Source organism: Trachurus japonicus, chromosome 18, assembly GCF_045865225.1.
Source record: "Trachurus japonicus isolate A0001 chromosome 18, Traja_1.0".
NCBI classification, from domain to species: domain Eukaryota; kingdom Metazoa; phylum Chordata; class Actinopteri; order Carangiformes; family Carangidae; genus Trachurus; species Trachurus japonicus.
Genome location: NC_140924.1, coordinates 6,950,970 through 6,971,622, shown reverse-complemented (window position 1 = coordinate 6,971,622; position 20,653 = coordinate 6,950,970). Strand labels below are relative to the sequence as shown.

General features: G+C 41.4%; 1 protein-coding gene across 1 annotated transcript; it reads left to right on the top strand.

Annotated features, from left to right (window-relative positions):
* Nucleotides 1–76: 76 nt before the first annotated feature.
* Nucleotides 77–20,451, top strand: LOC146968561 (cleavage and polyadenylation specificity factor subunit 3-like). Its single transcript, XM_085759266.1, has 12 exons — nt 77–287; nt 4,735–4,910; nt 6,523–6,681; nt 7,694–7,840; nt 8,928–9,080; nt 9,182–9,290; nt 10,962–11,060; nt 12,315–12,409; nt 12,955–13,046; nt 13,170–13,223; nt 13,423–13,519; nt 20,244–20,451. Exons 1-12 carry the CDS (start codon nt 77–79, stop codon nt 20,394–20,396), a joined length of 1,545 nt encoding a protein of 514 aa, XP_085615392.1. The 3' UTR covers nt 20,397–20,451.
* The last annotated feature ends 202 nt before the right edge of the window (nt 20,452–20,653 follow it).

The window sequence follows — 20,653 nt, the reverse complement described above, 5'->3', positions numbered from 1 at the left end:
GTGTGTGTGTGTGTGTGTGTGTGTGTGTGTGTGTGTGTGTGTGTGTGTGTGTGACAGTAACATCTCGGCAGACGACATGCTCTACACGGAGACGGACCTGGAGGACAGCATGGAGAAGATCGAGACCATCAACTTCCACGAGGTGAAGGAAGTGGCCGGCATCAAGTTCTGGTGTTACCACGCCGGACACGTGCTGGGCGCCGCCATGTTCATGATCGAGATCGCCGGCGTCAAGGTAACGGACGCTCACCGCCACTCACATGACTCAGCTGTTCAACCCTCTGTTGGTGTTTTGTTTTTTGCTTTTTTACTTTATTTTGCAAATAAATCGATGTACAAACCAATAAGGCAAATAGTAAACTTGTAAATATAAATAAATACAAAACATAAGATATAAGAGCATGAAATAAAATAAACAAACATCAAATAAACAAGACAAAGAAAAGAAAGTAGCTATGTACAGTAAAGTAAATAAATTAGAAAAATTAAACATTTCAATCAATAATCGATGTGACCAGATCAATAAACTGAGTCTGACAAACAGGAAATCAGAAGTAAGGCTTCTAAAACATGCAGCATCCCTTCAAAATAAAAGCATGGAAATACAAATCCTTTTAAAAAAAGAAACTGTTTTTAACACCGTGTTGTCCTGCACTTTATCGTCATCATGTCTAAATGGAAGCGCATATTGATAAGTAATTTCATCAACTCACAAAAAATATTTCCCAGAATGCACCTCTTCACCTAAACTTCATTATCACATAATATCACATTATGTAAATTATAAACATATGAATCGCAGTGATTCACTCTCTCTGCTGCGACAAAGAACAGATGTTATTATGATTTATTTATCTTAGTTGGAGCAGAAACAGTGAAGATTAAAACGCAGCTGTGTTTTGATTAAAAAGTGATTGATTGAAAATCCTAATCAATAATCACAGACTTCAGGCTCCAGAGTCAATTTCTCTTCATTTGATGAGCAAAATAAACTGTTTAAAGACGTCGCCTCGGGCTTTAAGTTGAAGGATGGTTTTATAATTTTAACATTTTGTTGAATAATCCAATTAATAATAAACAAATGTATACTTTTAGATCATTTTATTCATTTGTATGTTGTGTTAATCCTATATATGCTGGTGTTGATGTATAATTAATTCAAATATCATGACAAGGAGAGTTTGAAGGTGATCCGTGACTAAATCTGAAGTTAATTCCCATCTACTGATTACCTTGTTTTAACCAGTCAACAGGCCTCCTGAGGTGTGTGTATATTAACCTACACCTGAAATACACAGCATCATAAAATATGCATGCACTTAAACTTTTATATGAAATAACAGGGTATCCACGGGGTCTTAAAAAGTCTAAAATTTGAAAATCTAAATTTTAGGCCTTAAAATGTCTTAAATTTGTTGAATTATTGTGTTCAAGTCTTAAATAATTTTAGACAGGTCTTAAATTTTCTTATGCCCACCATGGACGAGCATTTCACTCGCATTTGCCCCTAAAAAAAAATACATGTGTGAACCGGGAAAATCACAAAAAGAAAGAGCACAACCTGCGATTGGTCAAAAACTACAAATCCCACAATTCTCTGGCCTCAACAATAACAGTAGTTAGTGTAAGTAAGGGAGAGTGGAGCTGTCGGTGAAAAGAGGAAACAACGCCACGTCTGGTCCTGTTCTATGTTGTTCGTTCACACCGTCACCGTTTATTCGTTACGTCCGCGGTGTAAAAGGCCGTGACGCAAAGACGCGATTAGGCGCGAGACGCGATTAGGCGCGCGACGCGGTAGACGCGACTTTTTTTTTTTGCGACGCAATACACCCGATTTGTTTTGTGCGACGGGACCTTCGCGTCTTCGTCTATTTCATCGTGTTTGGTGGGAAGACCCACAAGGGGCTTCCCACCAAACACGAGGAACGCTTTTTTTTCGCTCGAGTTGTGACGCGCGACCAAACGCGAGATACGCGGTTTGACGCTCTTTTTGACTCGTGTCAAAAAAAAATTCACGAGCCCGCCAACAACTTTTTTTTTTTTTTCAAAGCAGGTTCAACTGGACTTAGTTATTTGTCTAGGAAGACGTTTCACCTCTCATCCAAGAGGCTTCATCAGTTCATGTAGCATCTGACCAGGCTGGGACTGGTCCAACTAACTGGTCTGGAGACTCAGTAGAAGTCCAGTTGCTTTCGATTTAACCTCCTTTGAAATACTATGACCTGGACAAATGAGAATATGCACAGGCCTACAACAACATTTCTGCTCTCATCGACCATGGTTGAGGTCACAACGCTGCTCTGTAGCTGCTCTGGAAGTCCGAGACACTGAGGCCAAACGCCGCCGTCGCTTCTGATCCATGTCGGCGAGTTCCGGGCTGATGAGCTACAGAGACTTTAGAGTCAAAGGAGCAGTGCGTCGCTGTGTCGGACTGTTTGGATTTAATGAAGAAGCTGCACAGAGTCAGGTGAGCAGAAGCTGCCCCCCCCCCCCCCCCCTCACCGTGGAGCCGCTGCTGTCTCACAGCCGCCACCGACCCCTAGAATAAAACACCACCGACCCCTAGCGTGACGCACAGTATACTGTTATGAGACACATTATGCATCCCAACTGTCTTTTTTTTAGAGGATTTTTTTTTTAACCAAGAATGCGAAAAATCATGATCCAGGGGCCAAAATTCGAAACAAATATATTTTTAATCATAATTCTCATTATTCTCCTGATGTCGGTTTAATGTAAACAGATTGAGCTGATACGCGAGAGTAATGTGACAGCGGGGCAGTGCTGCAGCTGCTGTGCTGTGATGGACCTGATCAGACTGGTGGTGGTCCACAGTCAATCAGTCCCAGATCCTCCACCGTCAGCAGATCCCCCGAAAGCCCCCGCAAATAATACATCGACAAGAAGTTAAGTGGCAAGTTGCACCTTTTCGTCGGCTTATTATTTGCGGATTTTTTTTTTTATAGCCTATATAACGTCACTGCAACATGCGGCTCTCAGTGCTTGTCGGTGTTGTGTCTATAAATTGTGAAATAACTTTTCCTCAATAGAAATATGAGACGTGGTCGATAGGTTTCATTCATCCATGTTTTGGCAGACAATACAAATAACCAATGATAATGAGATTTCCACCGCGTCGAACCAATCATGTGGCTGGAATAGAGCCAGTCAACAGTAACATGTGCATTTGTTTGGGTTGCTGCAGATGTGCACATCAGCTGACACCGCCAGAGAGAGACACATAACAGCCGCTTCAAGGAGACTAGCGGACTTTTTTTTTTTTTTAATAGCCTCTTCATTCATCTTGGGCGGGGGGCGGTGCGCCGTCTTATAATGTTACAGAAAACCCTGCATTATGTTTTTTACAACTCGTGTTCCTACACTATAGAGACAACTTGCTGTTGGCTCTATATTTCAAGAAACTTGTTTTCTGTTTAAAAGGCACAATTCACCCATCTTTTAACCGGGTAGTTACGTCTCCAGTCTGTCGAGCGGGCGAGCGCACAGCTGATGTGCTTCCATGACAACAGACGCACGGATTCAGTGTGGACAGAGAGCGTCAGATGTGACGCGATTGTCGGACGCTCGTTCGCGTCGCATCCAGTTAGGACACGGTGTGAGCAGCCACATCCACTGCGCTCTGGATCAGCTGATCGGTGCTCAGGTGACGTTAGATCTTCACTTTTTTAAACTCATACAAAGTGCAGCCAAACAGCAGGCTGAAGAGAGAGGACCAGCAGCAGCAGCAGCAGCTCTGACAGCTCCTCTGTGGCGCTGCAGACAGGCTGCAGGTGAGCTGGCCTGAGAGCAGAGTGCCGTCTCTTTTTTTTTTTTTTTTTTTAGCAGCCTTTGTTACAGATAGGCTACATGTCCATGTGCATGTGCATGAGAACTGATTTTGAATCGAAGAGACACCCAAATATTCACATCCTTCAGTCCAGGCTTTTGAAAAGAGAGTAGCCTATAAAATCAGCTTCATGTAGCAGTTTACTTTAAAATGGTTCGAATATATTGCTGCTGAGTAAATCTGAAACATGTGATGTGCATTTTTTGGGGGGAAATATGGCTTCTGATATAATAGTCTGTAGACATCATCATCATTCAACGTTTTCACATGGTCTGGTGTTAATAAAGCAAACTAAAAATCGCAAAAAGAAATCAAGAATCGGTTGAATCGAATCGTGACCCTAAAATATTTACATTTATGTTTGGATATGATACAGTTTGTTTAAATTACCCCAGATTTCCAGTTAATCCCCATAAATTCGGAAGCTTCTCGAAGCTCCTCTTCCTGGTCCGTCCAAATCTCGCGTGATTTGCGCCGGCGTCAGTGCGGTTACTGCGAATCACGCGAGATTTGGACGGACCAGGAAGAGGAGCTTCGAGAAGCTTCCGCTACAAACAAGCTTAAAATATAGACTTATTTAATTTTTTTCGGGACAATTACGCAATTTGGGGCTTCAGCACAAGACGGACATTACATACGAGCATCATGGAGGTATTTGGATGTTTTTTTGTGTGTGTTTTTTTACGAAGAGCTCTGGTGTCCCTTTGCTACCGTGGCATTGAAATGCACTGCTACGCCAAGACCCCCTGTAACTCAGAGAAGGGACGGTGGACTCTGAAAATTCTTCCAGCCCTTAGTCAACATGAGGGTGAGTAGATAATGAGCGAAATATCATTCTAGGGTGAACTATCCCTTTAACTTTATTTGTGTGTGTGTGTGTGGACCAGACGAGTACTGGCAGAACCACCCGGAGCTCCACGACATCCCGATCTTCTACGCTTCGTCTCTGGCCAGGAAGTGCATGGCCGTGTACCAGACCTACATCAACGCCATGAACGACAAGATCCGCAAGGCCATCAACATCAACAACCCCTTCGTCTTCAAGCACATCAGCAACCTGAAGGTTTGTTTTGTTTTTGTTTTTGTTTTTACTTTTCTGTCCTGTTTTATTGTGTCGTCAGGTTTGTTCTGTCCTTTGTTTTCCGTTTTGTCTGTTTTGGTCAGTGTATTGTCAGTGTATACATTGTGTATGTTTAGGGTTGCAAAGGGGCGGAAAATTTCCAGTTTTTTATTCCAAATTGGAAAATATCCATGGGAATTATGGGAAATTATGGGAATTTATGGGGATTAACTGGAAATCTGGGGTAATTTAAACAAACTGTATCATATCCAAACATAAATGTAAATATTTTGTTTCGTCATAAGCAGACATCCATGCAAAATAACAATACAATTAAAAAACATGACATTTCAACAGATTTATTTGTGAGTAGAACTTTATCAAGTTCTAATTCTTGTATGAACAATCAGCTATTTTACTGAACAACAAAAACATGAATATTGAGTAAAATATTACTAATTGCTTATTAAGGGCCAACCTTCAATTTTGTAAATTTCGGATTTATTCCTGTTTATTCCCATAGAAAGTTTCCGATATTACCCGATACCCGATATTTTGCAACCCTATGGCCCAATCCCATTTCTCTTTTTTACCCCTACCCCTTGCCCCTCGCCCCTTGAAACGGAGCTACAAGGGGTAGGGGTAGAAAGTCAACCCCTCCGAATTGGGACACCCCTTCAACAATCACATACGTCATCACGTAGTCTCACTGGCTTTTACGTAAACTGATGCGGCGAGCTTTTGCCAGAAATCAAATAGCGTGTTCCATATAACTTAATAAAATAAGATAAAACTTAATGCAGACTGATCGGTTCATTGTAAAACATTTATTTACACAGAGCCCAGAGGCAGCTGCCTGCTCCTCTGTCTGATACATGAAGCATAACTTTTCATCCAAATAAACTAGTGCTACTGCCACAATTGTCAGATTTCATCAATGAGACCAACATTTAAATGCTGAAAAGAATTTAACATGCTGGTGGTAAACCTCTAAAAACCTGCGGATAAGTTAATTAACGACCGCCTTCTCTCCCGGCGGGACCGGGACGAGGACGTAATTTGGCCGGCGGAGCAGCGCTGCAGACCGGCTGCTGCCTCTGTGAGGAGCCGCTTCCTCCTGGAGCTTCACTTCTCCGAAAAATCGTCGGAGCAAACTTCTAACCCGCCGTCATTTGGGTAAACTAACTGCACATTTGGGACCTAAACAGTTACTTTCTCGCAAGAAAAAATATTAAAACTTAATAAAGTGACATAATAACAGCGCTACAGTGAGAAATAAAACAGCTTTTCGTTTTACAGCCACCGCTGCCGGCTGCCGCAAGATGCATTATGGGAAATTTTCATACCCCTCCGTTTGGAGTGTGCCTCTGAAAAATCTCCGTTTGGAGGGGTATGTAGCCTACCACTTCCCCCTACCCCTCTGTCCTAACGGGGATTGGGACACCCCTACCCCTACACGTGAACGCGCAAAACGGAGGGGTAGGGGTAAGTGGTAGGGCCAAGGGGTGAAATGGGATTGGGCCTATGTATGCTATTGCCTGTTTCCATTGTCGTTGTCGTTTGTTTTCTGACGTGTGTGTGTGTGTGTGTGTGTGTGTGTGTGTGTGTGTGTCAGAGCATGGACCACTTCGACGACATCGGGCCCAGCGTGGTGATGGCGTCGCCCGGCATGATGCAGAGCGGTTTGTCCCGGGAGCTGTTTGAGAGCTGGTGCACGGACAAGAGGAACGGCGTCATCATCGCCGGCTACTGCGTGGAGGGGACGCTCGCCAAGGTGGGAATCGAACCTGCGACACCTCTGGTCCCTTCTGCAGTTTTTTTTGTTTATTATCATAGGAAGTGAAACGTTTCCTCCACTGGTTTTTAGAAATGTCAGGTCTGTGTTCACTTTTGGAGACAAGTTAAGAACAACAGAGAGTGAGAGGCAAGGCAAGGCAAGGCAATTTTATTTGTATAGCCCGTTTTTACAAACAGTTTGTCTCAAAGGGCTTTACATGGCATCGTAACAACATCCTCTGTCCTTAGACCCTCACATCAACTGAGGAAAAACTCCATGGAAAACCCTTTTAACAGGGAAAAGTCGGAGAAACCTCAGGGTGAGCAACAGAGGAGGGATCCCTCACCCAGGACGGACAGACGTGCAATAGATGTTGTTACAGACAAGAAAACAGTTTACAGTTTGTCACAGAATGTGCGAAATATGGAAATGTTAGCAGAGAGAGTGAAATAAAATAAACAATCACAGCAATAAATAAAAATAGACAATAACAGCTGTAAAATTAGTTTGTCTGCCCCAAATGCATCTTTCTTTATTCATAACTTCTCCTTTAATCGGTATCTTATAGTTTGGTGATAATAACTGCGATGGCAAGAACAACAACACAAATAACTCTGACTGAGAACAGTGTAATTGCTGAAACAAAATCTTTTACAGTGTGTGTATCTGAATAAAATAAGACTCTTATTTAAATTATATTATTGATCGGCATCGATAGATATTCCCAGTATTGGATCAGTCCGGTCAGTTTTATTGATAATGTTGAGTTTAATGTGGCTACGTAACAAGAATCTGAATCTGTGACAGACGCCTGTGTTAACGACATAGGACCGATCAGAAGAGTGTGTCGTGTTGCGTTCAAGTGCCGCTGGGATTTAATGAACTTTTAATAATATTTTTATATTATTTTAAATGATGAAACTTTTCACACAGGTTATTTAATGTACTGTGTGTGTGTGTGTGTGTGTGTGTGTGTGTGTGTGTGTGTGTGTGTGTGTGTGTGTTGCAGCACATCATGACGGAGCCTGATGAGATCGCCACCATGTCGGGACAGAAGCTTCCTCTCAAGATGTCGGTCGACTACATCTCCTTCTCCGCTCACACCGACTACCAGCAGACCAGCAAGTTCATCCGGGCGCTCAAACCGCCGCACGTGGTAAAAACATCACACACACACACACACACACACTATTTAAATCCACACTATTTAATTAAATCCACAAACCTTTGGGTTTAATGCGACACACTAACAGGCAAAAACACAGTTTTTTCATGCACTGATCAATTTTGAGATTTTGGGATATTTTTCTCTCAGAAAAGTGGAAAGAAATGGTAGAAAATCCACATTAAGGTTTTTTATTTTACTTCATTTTGTCTCTTTCATCAGTAGATTTCTCCTAAATTCACCAAAAGTTATGTCAGGTATCACTGTAAAGCTCCCTCTCTCTCCTGAACAATTATGTGGATCCAAAAATTGTCGTTTCCTCCGTATCCGCAGTCAATCGTAAAAGTGCGATTCACATTAATGATCTATGGAATTTTACAGTACAAATCTTTAAAGGCCGTTTTCTCAAAATGAGTTTTTCCTCAGACTCTTGAGCTAGAAATCTCCACTTCAGCAGCACTTACAGACACCAAACCTTCCAGTTTGATTCCTGTCTATATTCTGAAGGTTTTTCCAGAGGGGATTGTTGATATATCATTCACAGCCTGATTTATACAACATTTTACTCCTAAAAACATGGCGATATTTGAATTTTTAGGGCTGGTGACAGTATTTTCTCATTTACAGAGTGATACAAAGACATATCCAAAATCCTCCCCTGTAAAAACTTCTGACTCTGATATGTCAACAAAATAAAACAAGAATTTTGAAAGGTTCTTTATCCATTGTTCAGATTTCTGTTTTGGAAATGTATGCAAATTAGCGCATATTTCATCAGATATTGCCTCATTTACATATTTAAACATAAAACTTGACAAAACTTGTAATACAAAAAATATTTGTCTTAATGTGAGTGATAAACTTGGGAAGTTTCATGGTGATATCTGTTAGTTTAAATTTCTACCCTATTCACCTGTAGTGTCCCACCTTAATGCAGTTGGTTTGTGTGTGTGTTTGTGTCCGTATGTGTGTGTGTGTGTGTGTGTGTGTGTGTGTGTGTGTGTGTGTGTGTGTGTGCGTGTGTCCGTATGTGTGTGTCCGTGTGTGTGTGTGTGTGTGTGTGTGTGTGTGTGTGCAGATCCTGGTGCACGGCGAGCAGAACGAGATGGCCCGGCTGAAGGCGGCTCTGATCCGAGAGTACGAAGACAACGACGAGGTTCACATCGAAGTCCACAACCCGCGAAACACTGAAGCTGTGACGCTGAACTTCAGAGGAGAGAAACTGGCCAAGGTGTGTGTGTGTCTGTGTGTGTGTTGTTGTTGTGTTGTTGTATTGGTGTGGGCCGTGTTGTTAACTCCCAGCATGCTTTGCTCCGCTGTGCTGTGCTGCAGGTGATGGGCGTGCTGGCGGATGAGAAGTGCTCTCAGGGTCAGAGAGTCTCCGGGATCCTGGTGAAGAGAAACTTCAGTTACCACATCCTGACGCCGTCCGACCTCTCCAGTCAGTCTGCGTGTGTGTGTGTGTGTGTGTCTGTGAGACTGTGTGTGTGTGTGTGTGTGTGTGTATTGTCAAACACTTATTATAATTGATGAATGTTTAATGTTATTGATCCGTCATCAAATGTTTCAAGCTGCTTCTGTCACAGAAAGTAAACCTCAACATCTGGACTGATTGGTTGGTTGGTTGATAGAAAGAAAGAAAGAAAGAAAGAAGTAAGGAAGGAAAGAAAGAAAGAAAGAAAGAGTGAAGGAAATAAAGAAAAAGAGAGAAAGAGGTGGAAAGAAAGACAATAGCTGGGTTTCCATCCAAGTCGTATCGAATTTAAAAGAGGATTTTGTGAAAATGCGCAAAAAGCAAAGCGAATTTATGCCCGTTTCCATTCATTAGTGTTTTGCGATTAGGAGGAGTGCACCGTGAGATTACGTCATAAGAGAGCGTGAATGTATCCAACAGTTGACACTCATCTGACAGCTGACACTCATCTGACACTCAACATCATGGACAATTTACGTACTTTCCGGACTATAGACGCACCTGTATAATCCGCACCAGCTACATTTTAAAAGAAAATACATATATAGGCCGCACTTTAGGTTTTCATGTTGTAACATGAGATATTTACACAGAAAGACAGTAGGAACTGTGACAGTCCGCTCGCTTTTCCGCTGTTTTGGTTATGCTCAATTCGCATAATCTGTTTCCATCACAAAAACTCGCATTTCCTTTATTCGATACGCTGACAAATCCACCCCCTCCAAGCATATAAACTTTTATGCGCATTTACTGCCTTTATTCGAATTTCTGGCGTTTCCATTCAAGTATTTATGCGCATTTTCACAAAATGGAAAACCCAATTAATGAAAGATTGAAAGAAAATGCAAGAAAGGAAGACCAAGAAAATAATAATCAGAAGGAAAGAAACGAAGAAAAAAGAAAGAGGGAAGATAAAGAAAGAGAGAAAGAAAAGAAACAGGAAAAAAGGAAGATCAAGAAAGAAATAATCAAAAGGAAAGAAAATAGAGAGAAAGAAAAGAAACAAAAAGGGGCAAAGAAAGAAAAAGATAGTAGGAAGAAAAAAGAAAGAAGAAATACTTAGAAATACTTAAGAAAAAAAGAGGGAAGGAAATGAAGAAAAAGAGAGAAAGAGGAGGAAAGAAAGACAATGAAAGATTGAAAGAAAACACAAGAAAGAAATAATCAGAAGGAAAGAAACAAAGAAAAAAGAGAGAAAGAAAAGAAACAAAAAGGGCAAAGAAAGAAAAAGATAGGAGGAAGAAAAAAGACGAGCAGAAAGAGAGAAGAAATACTTAGAAATACAGAAGAGAGAGAAGTGACAAAAAGTAAAGAAAAAGAAAGACAGAGTGAAGAAAAGGATGAAGACAGAAAGAGAAGTAGAGACATGAACGATGGAGTGACTAACAGAGTTGACTCCTCTCCTCCTCCTCCTCCTCCTCCCCCTCTTCCTCTCCTCCTCCTCCTCTCCTCCTCCCCCTCCTCCTCTTCCTCTCCTCCTCCTCCTCCTCCTCTCCTCCTCCCCCTCCTCCTCCTCCTCTTCCTCCTCCTCCTCCCCCTCCTCTTCCTCCTCCTCCCCCTCCTCTTCCTCCCTCCTCCTCCTCCTCCTCTCTTCTTCCTCCTCCTCCTCCTCTTCCTCCTCCTCTTCCTCCTCCTCAGACTACACCGACCTCGCCATGGGAACGGTGAAGCAGACTCAGGCGATCCCGTTCACTGGACCGATCTCGCTGCTCGTCACGCAGCTGCGCAGCCTCGCGGGTGAGTTGGCTCCGCCCCCTTCGTCCTCTAACTCCTCCTCCTCCTCCTCCTGCAGTAGCATAGATATACCCCCAATTCCAATCCGCCCCCTAAAGCCCTGAACCCTCACTGACTAAAGTGACGTCAGCTGTAAGTGACAGAGTGTGAGAGTCTGTGAGGGTCCAGATGCTGTAAATATGAATGGAACAGCACTTACCCACTCTCACCACACGTTACCTTGACAACAACATGTTGTTGACTCCGGTCTTGGACCGATAATTTACGTACTTTCAACGCGCACAAGGTGTGTGAGGTGGACGGACTCAAAACAAAATGTTCCCGGATCAGATCTGATCAAATCATCATCAATAATCACAAACTGCACGTTAATACTGACAGGAAACTTCTTCTTTTCTTTTTTCTTTCTTTCTTTTTTTTGGTTGTTGCTCCTGTCCATTAACAATAAAGAGAGCGGCGGAGCTCTCTCTGACTACGTGTGGTAATTTACTTTTTTTTTTTTAACACTTGCGTTCCGACGGCATCTCATGTGTTTGACTTCACAACGCTATGAACTGTGGGTAATTCCCCTACCCCTAGGGTAAGGGGGCAGTAAGGGCTCATTCACTGACTCACTGACTTGATGATCTGACAGTGGAACAGCCCTCACACACTCACGGACTTCCCGTGAACGCGCCTCTAAGTCAGTGAGTCCGTGAGGGGTCGGCTTGGAATTGGGCCCTAGTATATACTGACTAGATGCCGCGTTCTGCTTCTCAGCGTACGTCAACACGGCCGCCATCTTGGTCCGGGGTTCTGACCATAGACATAATATACATCTGACCAGCAGTCAGACCCTTGTAGAACACATTTCAGTGTGTTTATGCATGTGGGTGTGTGTCTGAGTATGTAAGTGTATGTTTAATACATTAAAAAAAAATTATAAAGATTTTTTGTTGTTGTTGTATCATAAACATATGTCTGACATTTATAATAAACCAAACGGCTTGAAAATCGGTTGAATATTTGGTGAGTTATGGCGATTTTAATGGTTAATAGACGTCTGCCTCTGTTGACTAGTGCAGTAAGTAGACACGGCTTCCCCCTGACCAAGATGGCCGCCGCGTTAACGCATTCCACTCAATAGAGTTGCCTAGGAACGCGGCATCTAGTCAGTATATATATATCTATGCTGCAGTAGAAGCTGTAACTTCCTGTTTCCTCTGTGTGTGTGTGTGTGTGTGTGTGTGTGTGTGTGTGTGTGTGTGTGTGTTTCAGGCGACGTGGAGCAGGTCGAGGGGACGGAGAAAATCACGGTGAAGATCTTTAAGAGCATCACGCTGGTTCACGAGGCCGGGATGGTCGTACTGGAGGTCGGACACTCGAACGCAACACGACACTTTTTACACTCATCATCCACCACATGTCGCCTGAAGTGGCTAAAACTCACCTGTTTATCAAAACTTTATTAACTCTGAGCACACGAACACGTCTGTTTTTATTTAAACCAGTTTATAAACATTAAATATACAGTTTATGACATGGTTATGTAGCTGCAGTCAGGTTTTATTAATGCTCAGTATTTGCTCTACATGTTTATTTCAAACTATTTTGTATATTTTATAATTTTATTTATGTTTTTAGACACAGATCTCACTCAGACCTGGTTACAGATACATTATTAGCCAGTTAATACATTCATTACACAGATATATACAATAATTATGACAATTTTTTATTTTTATCACACTTTTTCAAACACTACAAAAATCTCAACACAAATAAAACAGAGAAGAATGTAAAAACAACAGACAATTGAAGTAAAAAACTCGATAAACTAATTGATGCAGCAATAAAATTTATAAATCAATAAATAACTGAAATAAAATTATTAATAATGAAAATGTTCTCGTCTCAGTGGGTCGCCAACCCGCTCAACGACATGTACGCTGACGCCGTCACCACGGTGATCCTGGAGGTCCAGTCCAACCCCACCGCCCAGAAATGTCAGTGAACGCATCACGAGGGAATTTATTTTAATTTCACTGATGAACAGAAACTTTACTGACGCTTGTTTGTTTGTTTGTTTGTTTGTTTGTTTGTTTGTTTGTTTGTTTCAGTCCACGAGGGCAGGAAGGAAACCTTCGACATGGAGCTGTTCGTCGAGCGACTGGAGCTGATGCTGCAGTGAGTCTGAACACCTGTAGCTACACCTCGAAAATGGTTTTAATGGTTAAAATATCGGACAAAACTGTAGAATCTGACACTTTTTAAGTTAAAATTAAACCTAATTGATCCAAATATAAGAGAATAAAACTTTTAAATGAAGATAAAGATTAAATATTTTCTGTTTTCACCTGGTAAAATGTTTTTTTTTCTGTTTCAGCGACATGTTCGGGGACGACTGCGTGAATTTCAAAGACAGTAAAAGCCTGAGTGTGACGGTGGACGGAGTCACGGCGTGCATCGACCCAGAGACCAGAGTGAGTCCAGCGTCCCTGACATCTATTCTATACACGAACATTAAAGGGATAGTTCAATATTTTGGCAAATTCGCCTACAGCATAGGGTTGTCACGATACCAGAATTTCAGTAGTCGATACCAATACCTGTGAATTTCCACGATTCTCGATACTAATTCGATACCACGATTAAAAGGCAAGGCAAGGCAAGGCAAGGCATCTTTATTTATATAGCGCATTTCATACCAAGGCAACTCAATGTGCTTTACATAAAGACAAAACATTAAAAAAAAAGAAGCATAAGACAGAATAAAAACAAACAAAACACTAAAAACAGAGTTAAAAGCAAGAGCAAATAAAAGTAAAAGAAAAAAAAAAAAAGATAAGTTTAAAGTTCTCAGCTATAAGCATGTGAAAAGAGAAATGTTTTTAACCTGGATTTAAAAGTGCTGACAGTTGGGGCTGATCTCAGTTCTGCTGGTAGTTTGTTCCACTTGTGAGCAGCATAACAGCTAAATGCTGCTTCACCATGTCTGGTCTGAACTCTGAGCTCCACTATCTGACCTGAGTCAGTAGATCTCAGAGCTCTACTGGGTTTATACTCTACTAACATGTCTTTCATGTATTCTGGACCTAAACCATTCAGTGATTTGTAAACCAGGAGCAGAACTTTAAAATCTATTCTGTAGCTGACTGGGAGCCAGTGTAAGGTCTTAAGAACCGGGGTGATGTGATCTGATCTCTTTGTTCTGGTTAAAACTCGAGCTGCAGCGTTCTGAATGAGCTGCAGCTGTTTGATACTTTTTTGGGGGAGACCAGTCAGAGGACCGTTACAGTAGTCAAGTCTACTGGAGATAAAAGCATGAATCAGCTTCTCCTGATCAGTTTGGGACATAAAACCCTTAATTCTGGATATGTTCTTCAGTTGATAAAAGGCTGATTTGGTAACTGATTTGATATGGCTGTTGAAGGTCAGATCTGAGTCTATCAGCACGCCAAGGTTTCGGACTTGGTCTTTAGTTTCTAAAGACAGTGACTCAAGGTGTTTACTGACAGCAACCCTCTTCTCTTTATTTCCAAAAACAATGACCTCAGTTTTTTCTTGATTTAACTGAAGGAAATTTTGGCTCATCCAATTTTTGACTTGCTCTAAACAGTGACATAATGACTCTATTGGACTGCAGTCATCTGGAGACAGTGCAAGATATATCTGTGTGTCATCTGCATAACTATGATAGTTGACATTAGAGTTCTGTAGAATTTGACCCAAAGGCAGCATATACATGTTAAACAGAAGGGGTCCAAGGACTGACCCCTGAGGAACTCCACACGTCATAGCCACTCGATCGGATTGATAACTACCAATGGTCACAAAATAACTCCGTTCCTCTAAGTAGGACCTGAACCATTTTAGGACTGTCCCGCTGAGTCCTGCCCAGGTTTCCAACCTGTCCAGCAGTATACTGTGATCCACAGTGTCAAACGCAGCACTGAGATCCAACATGACCAGAACTGACACCTTGCCTGAGTCAGTGTTCAACCTTATGTCATTTAACACTCTAATAAGAGCTGTTTCTGTACTGTGGTGAGGTCGGAAGCCTGATTGAAATTTGTCAAAGAGTCCACTGGAGTTTAAGAAGTTGCTGAGTTGATTAAAAACCACTTTCTCAACGATCTTGGCTATAAAGGGAAGATTTGAGATGGGTCTGTAATTGGTTAAAATGGTAGTATCCAATGTTCTCTTTTTTAAGAGCGGCTTGATGGCAGCTACTTTCAGGGGTTTAGGAAACGTGCCTGATTGAAGTGAGCAATTTATTATTTGCTGCAGATCTGTTTGGACAGAGCTTATAATAGTTTTAAAAAAGTCAGATGGTATTGTGTCAAGACAACATGTCGATGTTTTAAGATGCTGAACTGTTTCTTCTAAGGTTTTTTGGTCAACTGTATTAAACTCTGACATTACAGTTGATTTATTCCTAGGTGATTTTAGGGATTGCATCATTGTATTATTTTGCTGATTTGTGTTGATATTTAGCCTTATGGATTTGATTTTTTCATTGAAGAAGTAAGCAAATTCATTGCATTTTTCTGTGGAAAAGAGTTCTGAAACTATCTCTTTTGGGGGGGTTGTAAGCTTATTAACCATAGCAAACAGAGCACGAGTGTTGTTGATATTCTTATTAATCATTTCAGTAAAGTGTTGCTGTCTAGCCTTGAATAGCCCATGGTTAAAATTACAAAGACTTTGTTTGTAGAGGTCATGGTGGATTAGAAGTTTAGTTTTTCTCCATTTACGCTCAGCTTTCCTGCATTCTGTTTTCAGAGCCTTTACCATCAAAGTGTTTCTCCATGGTGTTCTCTGTCTGGCCAAGGTCATCTTAGTTTTAATAGGTGCAATGGTATCAATGACATTTGAAATTTTGCAGTTGAAATTATCCAGGAGTTCATCAACTGTCTCTGCACTCACAGTTGGTGACATGACTATAGCCTCCATAAACTTAACACTGGTATTCTCATTTATGAACCTTTTCCTAACAGATACAGAGGGTAACTGCATGTCCGGAGTTATCTGTAAGTCAAAGAACACACAGAAATGATCAGAAAGAGCCAAGTCCTTGATATCAACAGATGTAATGTCAACACCTCTACAGATAACCAGATCCAGAGTGTGGCCTCGGGTGTGTGTGGGCCCTTTCACATGTTGGGAGAGGCCAAAAGTGTCAAGAAGAGAGCATAGTTCTTTGGCATTTGTGTCCATGTTATTGTCTATGTGAATGTTAAAATCCCCTGTTATGATAAAAAAGTTGTAGTCAGTGCAGATAACTGACAGCAGTTCGGCAAACTCATCAAAGAATTTTCCTGGGTATCTTGGTGGTCTGTAAATAATTAGGAAGAGAACTTTTGGATCACCCTTTACTAAAAAACATAGATATTCAAAAGAGCTAAAATCACCAAATATAGTTTCCTTGCACTGAAATACAGATTTAAAAATGGCAGCAACTCCCCCGCCTTTCTTACCACTTCGACACTTATTCATAAAACTGAAATTTGTTGGTGCAGCCTCATTGAGAATGGTAGCACAGCCACATTCAGTCAGCCATGTTTCACTAAGAAGTAAGAAGTCTAGATTTTAGGTCATAATGATGTCATTTACTAACAAGGATTTGTTGGCTAGTGATCTGATATTAAGTAGAGCTAACCTTGTGGAGATAACAGGAGACACTGGTGAGTTTCGAAAAAACAAAAACAAAACAGAACCCATGTACTTTTAAATTCACTACTTTATTGAAAACTGTTTCAACATCTTTTTGCACAGAATTTAATAGGGCTGCCCCGAAATAGTCGACCAAGCACTGGTTGACTAGAGCACTGGAAAAGAGATTAACGACACCACCATTGACTCCCGTGGTAAGGGTTTTGCGCCCCGAGTGGCAGGATATGGGTCTTGCAAAAGCGCCCAGAAAACTCATTCACTCCAATGTATGTGTGTTGCCTATGTGTTAATATTTATCTGTAAAGGGTCCTCAATGATGCTATTAACGTGGGTGATCTATAAATGTCCTTAAATTATTGAAAATACCACACTTGCTCATTCACCAACAATGCAGAGATGTCAGTTCTTGGGCGCTTTTGCAACACCCATATTCCGCCATCAGGAGGCGCTTCCATTGGACCAATGCGTGTCGTTACTCGCTTTTCCAGTGCTCTATGGTTGACCAAAAAAATCATTAGCCAACCAAAATTTCAATGGTCGATTGTTCGCAGGAAAAAAAAACAAACATTTGGAGCCGTGTCTTGTTAAAATAATCAAAATCAATATGACTGAACTGTATATGAAAGGCTATAGGGCTTTTAATTTGAAGGGCCAGATACAGGAAGTCGTGACATGATTAGTCGACTAATGACGACTATTGGTCGACCAAGGGAATTATGGTGATAGGAGAATTTGCCAAAATGTTGAACTATCCCTTTAACGTCTGGTTCATCATAATGGTATTTACAGGGTTCCTACGCAAGTATGGAAAGTATGGGAAAGTATGGAATTTGATTTTATACATTTCCAGGTCTGGAAAAGTATGGAAAATGGAAATTATTGTATGGAAATGATCTGGCTTAATACTTAATACTTATCTGGGTTTGGTCTGATCTGAAGTTATCTGGGTTAATTATTTTTGTATGTGCTACCTATAGCTACAATCTCCTGGAAATAATTTGGTAACATAATGGCATAGAGGAGAGTGGGGTAATTTGTGCCATGGGGCCTGGGTTAAGTTGTGCCAGTGGCAGTGCTGTCTGTGTATAGGAGAAACATGGCAGTGGGCACGGATTCGCTTGAAACTTAACATGTGTGATGAGGGACCGCCCCTGAACACACCTGCCCAGTCTGGTTGTGCTCGTAGTCTGGTGGATGAACAAAACATTGCGTTTCTTTGTGCCACAGCCCCCAGCCTGCCTCAGGCCTCCACGACTACATGGGGACAAGCGAGGGCCCGATCATCGCCGCTTCTGGCTTTAATTTTGTATTGAATGTCTTGCTTTTATATAGCATTAACATTTGTGAGATTAAAATTATCTGTTTTACTTCAATTATCAATGGCACAATTTACCCCAGTGAATTCTCTCCAATGGCACAACTTACCCCGCACCGGGGGCAAGTTGTGCCAGATTTTTTTTTTTTTTTCTAAAGCTATATTTCTGAAACAGTTGATTTAAGATTCAAAGTGATTGTTCCCAGGGATGCACAACATCCTAAACTATATGTACATTTATAAAACGGAAAGGTGAAATCCCGCAATCTGATTGGTTGTTAACCGTGGTATATTGAGCATATACCACGGCTACTATTCTAAAACCTTATCACAGCGTAGGCTATCACTCCGCGTCAGGCACGTATGACTGGTATGAATGGAAGTTGTTGTCATGTATCCATGACAACGGACTGTTGCAGTCCGTAGCCAAACACAGCTGATGTTTTTACGATGTTAAAAAACGGACTAAAGTAGTTGAATTCACATGTTTGAGGTGAACTTTCACCTGCGGGGACGGTTAACAACGGTAGAGTGGACTGAGCAGTGACATTAACCTGAAAAAAAGCGGAGGAAAAGACGAGATGCAGAGCTAACTTGGAGCTAACGTCTGGAGAGGTGGGACTATTTTTTTCACAGTGAGGCTATTTTATTGGATAATATATTTCTGGTTGAATAAAACTACATGAAATTGATTGCGTATCCCTCTTTTATATTGCCTTTATTTGTAACCGTTTTATAAAAGCAATATATCACTCCAGGCCGTGGTAGGTATATGCTCTACTCTAAGGGGGTTGTCGTCCCTCCGCTTCGCGTCGGGCCGAACAACGCCCCTTAGCCGTGGTATAATGAGCATATACCACGGCCTGGAGTGATATATTGCTTAAATATTAGTTGGGGGCATTATTATAATCCCCTTGCTTTAAAGGCAATTTAAGTAAAAATTGGCACTACTTACCCCGCTCTCCCCTACACATTCAGAATAATGAAAACAAATGATTAATTGCATGATTTGTTTATATAATGCACAACTATTTACTCAAATATCACAAATTATTGAACATTTTTTACTGAGAAGTCTGGAAATTAGGGTCTGGAAAAAGTATGGAATTTGGAAATTATTGTATGGAAATGATCTGGCTTAATACTTAATACTTATCTGGGTTTGGTCTTATTATAAAAGTTATCTGGGTTAATTATTTTTGTATGTGCTACCTATAGCTACAATCTCCTGGAAATAATTTGGTAACATAATGGCATACACATTCAGAATAATGAAAACAAATGATTAATTGCATGATTTGTTTATATAATGCACAACTATGGTGCGTTCATTACAACTCGGAAGTCGGAAAAAAAACAAGTTCCTCTTCTGAAAAACTCTGACATGTCAAACTTTAGGATGTGTTAGGGACTAATTCATCTGTCTAACCATCAGAACTATTGACACTTGAAACGGTAAACACAGCTGATCCATCGAAAAAAAAATCACCGCTGGAGTTAATTTATTTTCCGTGATTGAAAGCAGGTTCTTGAATGTAACTCGGTCAAAGTCAGATGTATCCTCACAATGTTTTGCTGTTCTGTCAGGTCATGCATGATAAATGCTGACAAAGTTAGACTGTCAGACTTCCTTGATTTTAAACTTTGGCGGCTCTGCCTCTTCGTCTTTTTGCCACTCAGTGAGTGTTCTGCAGTGACCTCTGAGTACCGTGACTTTGACGGTCCTACTGCTCACCTCCGCTCATTTGAAAAAAAAAACAAAAAAAACCTCCGCTCATTTGATTGTGCAACTGCAGTGGGTGATTTATTAATACGTAGTAAGAAGCTAAGACTACCGTTTAAACGCACACATCATTTTGAACTCTTTATTAACAGAAAGTGTGCAGCTTTTGTATCAAAATAGTCTTTTTATAACGAAAAAAGACATTCTATGTAGGCTAACAATTTATGCTCAGCAGCCGTGGGTACCCCCATATAGTCAGAATGGTACGGTCTTGGTTAGATTCGACTACGAGGTTCATAGTCGAATCAGACCCCTCCGAATCGAATCGTCGAATAGTCGACTTTTGGAGGTCAGCCCTACCGAGAAGTCTGGAAATTAGGGTCTGGAAAAAGTATGGAATTTGGAGATTCAAATGTGTAGGAACCCTGGGTATAAATCAATACTCAATAATCAGCTGATAACACCATGATGACCTCTGACCTCTGACCCTCAGGCCGTGACCTGCGCGGACGACGACTCTCTGAGGGAGATGGTGGAAGTGGCCGTCCACCGTCTCTACGACGCCCTGAGCCCCGCCTTCACGCCACGCCCCCTCTGTGATGTCATCAGCAGCAGCAGCAGCAGCGCGTTGCCGTCGGTGATGTAGCGGTGGACGATGAACTGACGTTTCTCTGTCACACTCTCTTCAGTCCTCGTAGTATCGATCGATCGGCAATAATCGGTCGATAACGGACCGATGCAGATGTTCGTTCGTTAATTTCTTTGACTCGAGGACTTTTGAGTTTTTCCAGCTTCTTCGTTGGAAACTTGGTTCCAAAGGAATCGGCTTCAGGAGACGGACCACCAATACCTTTATTGATTGATTGTTTTTGTACTTGATTTGTCTATAAAACAAAAGTTTGA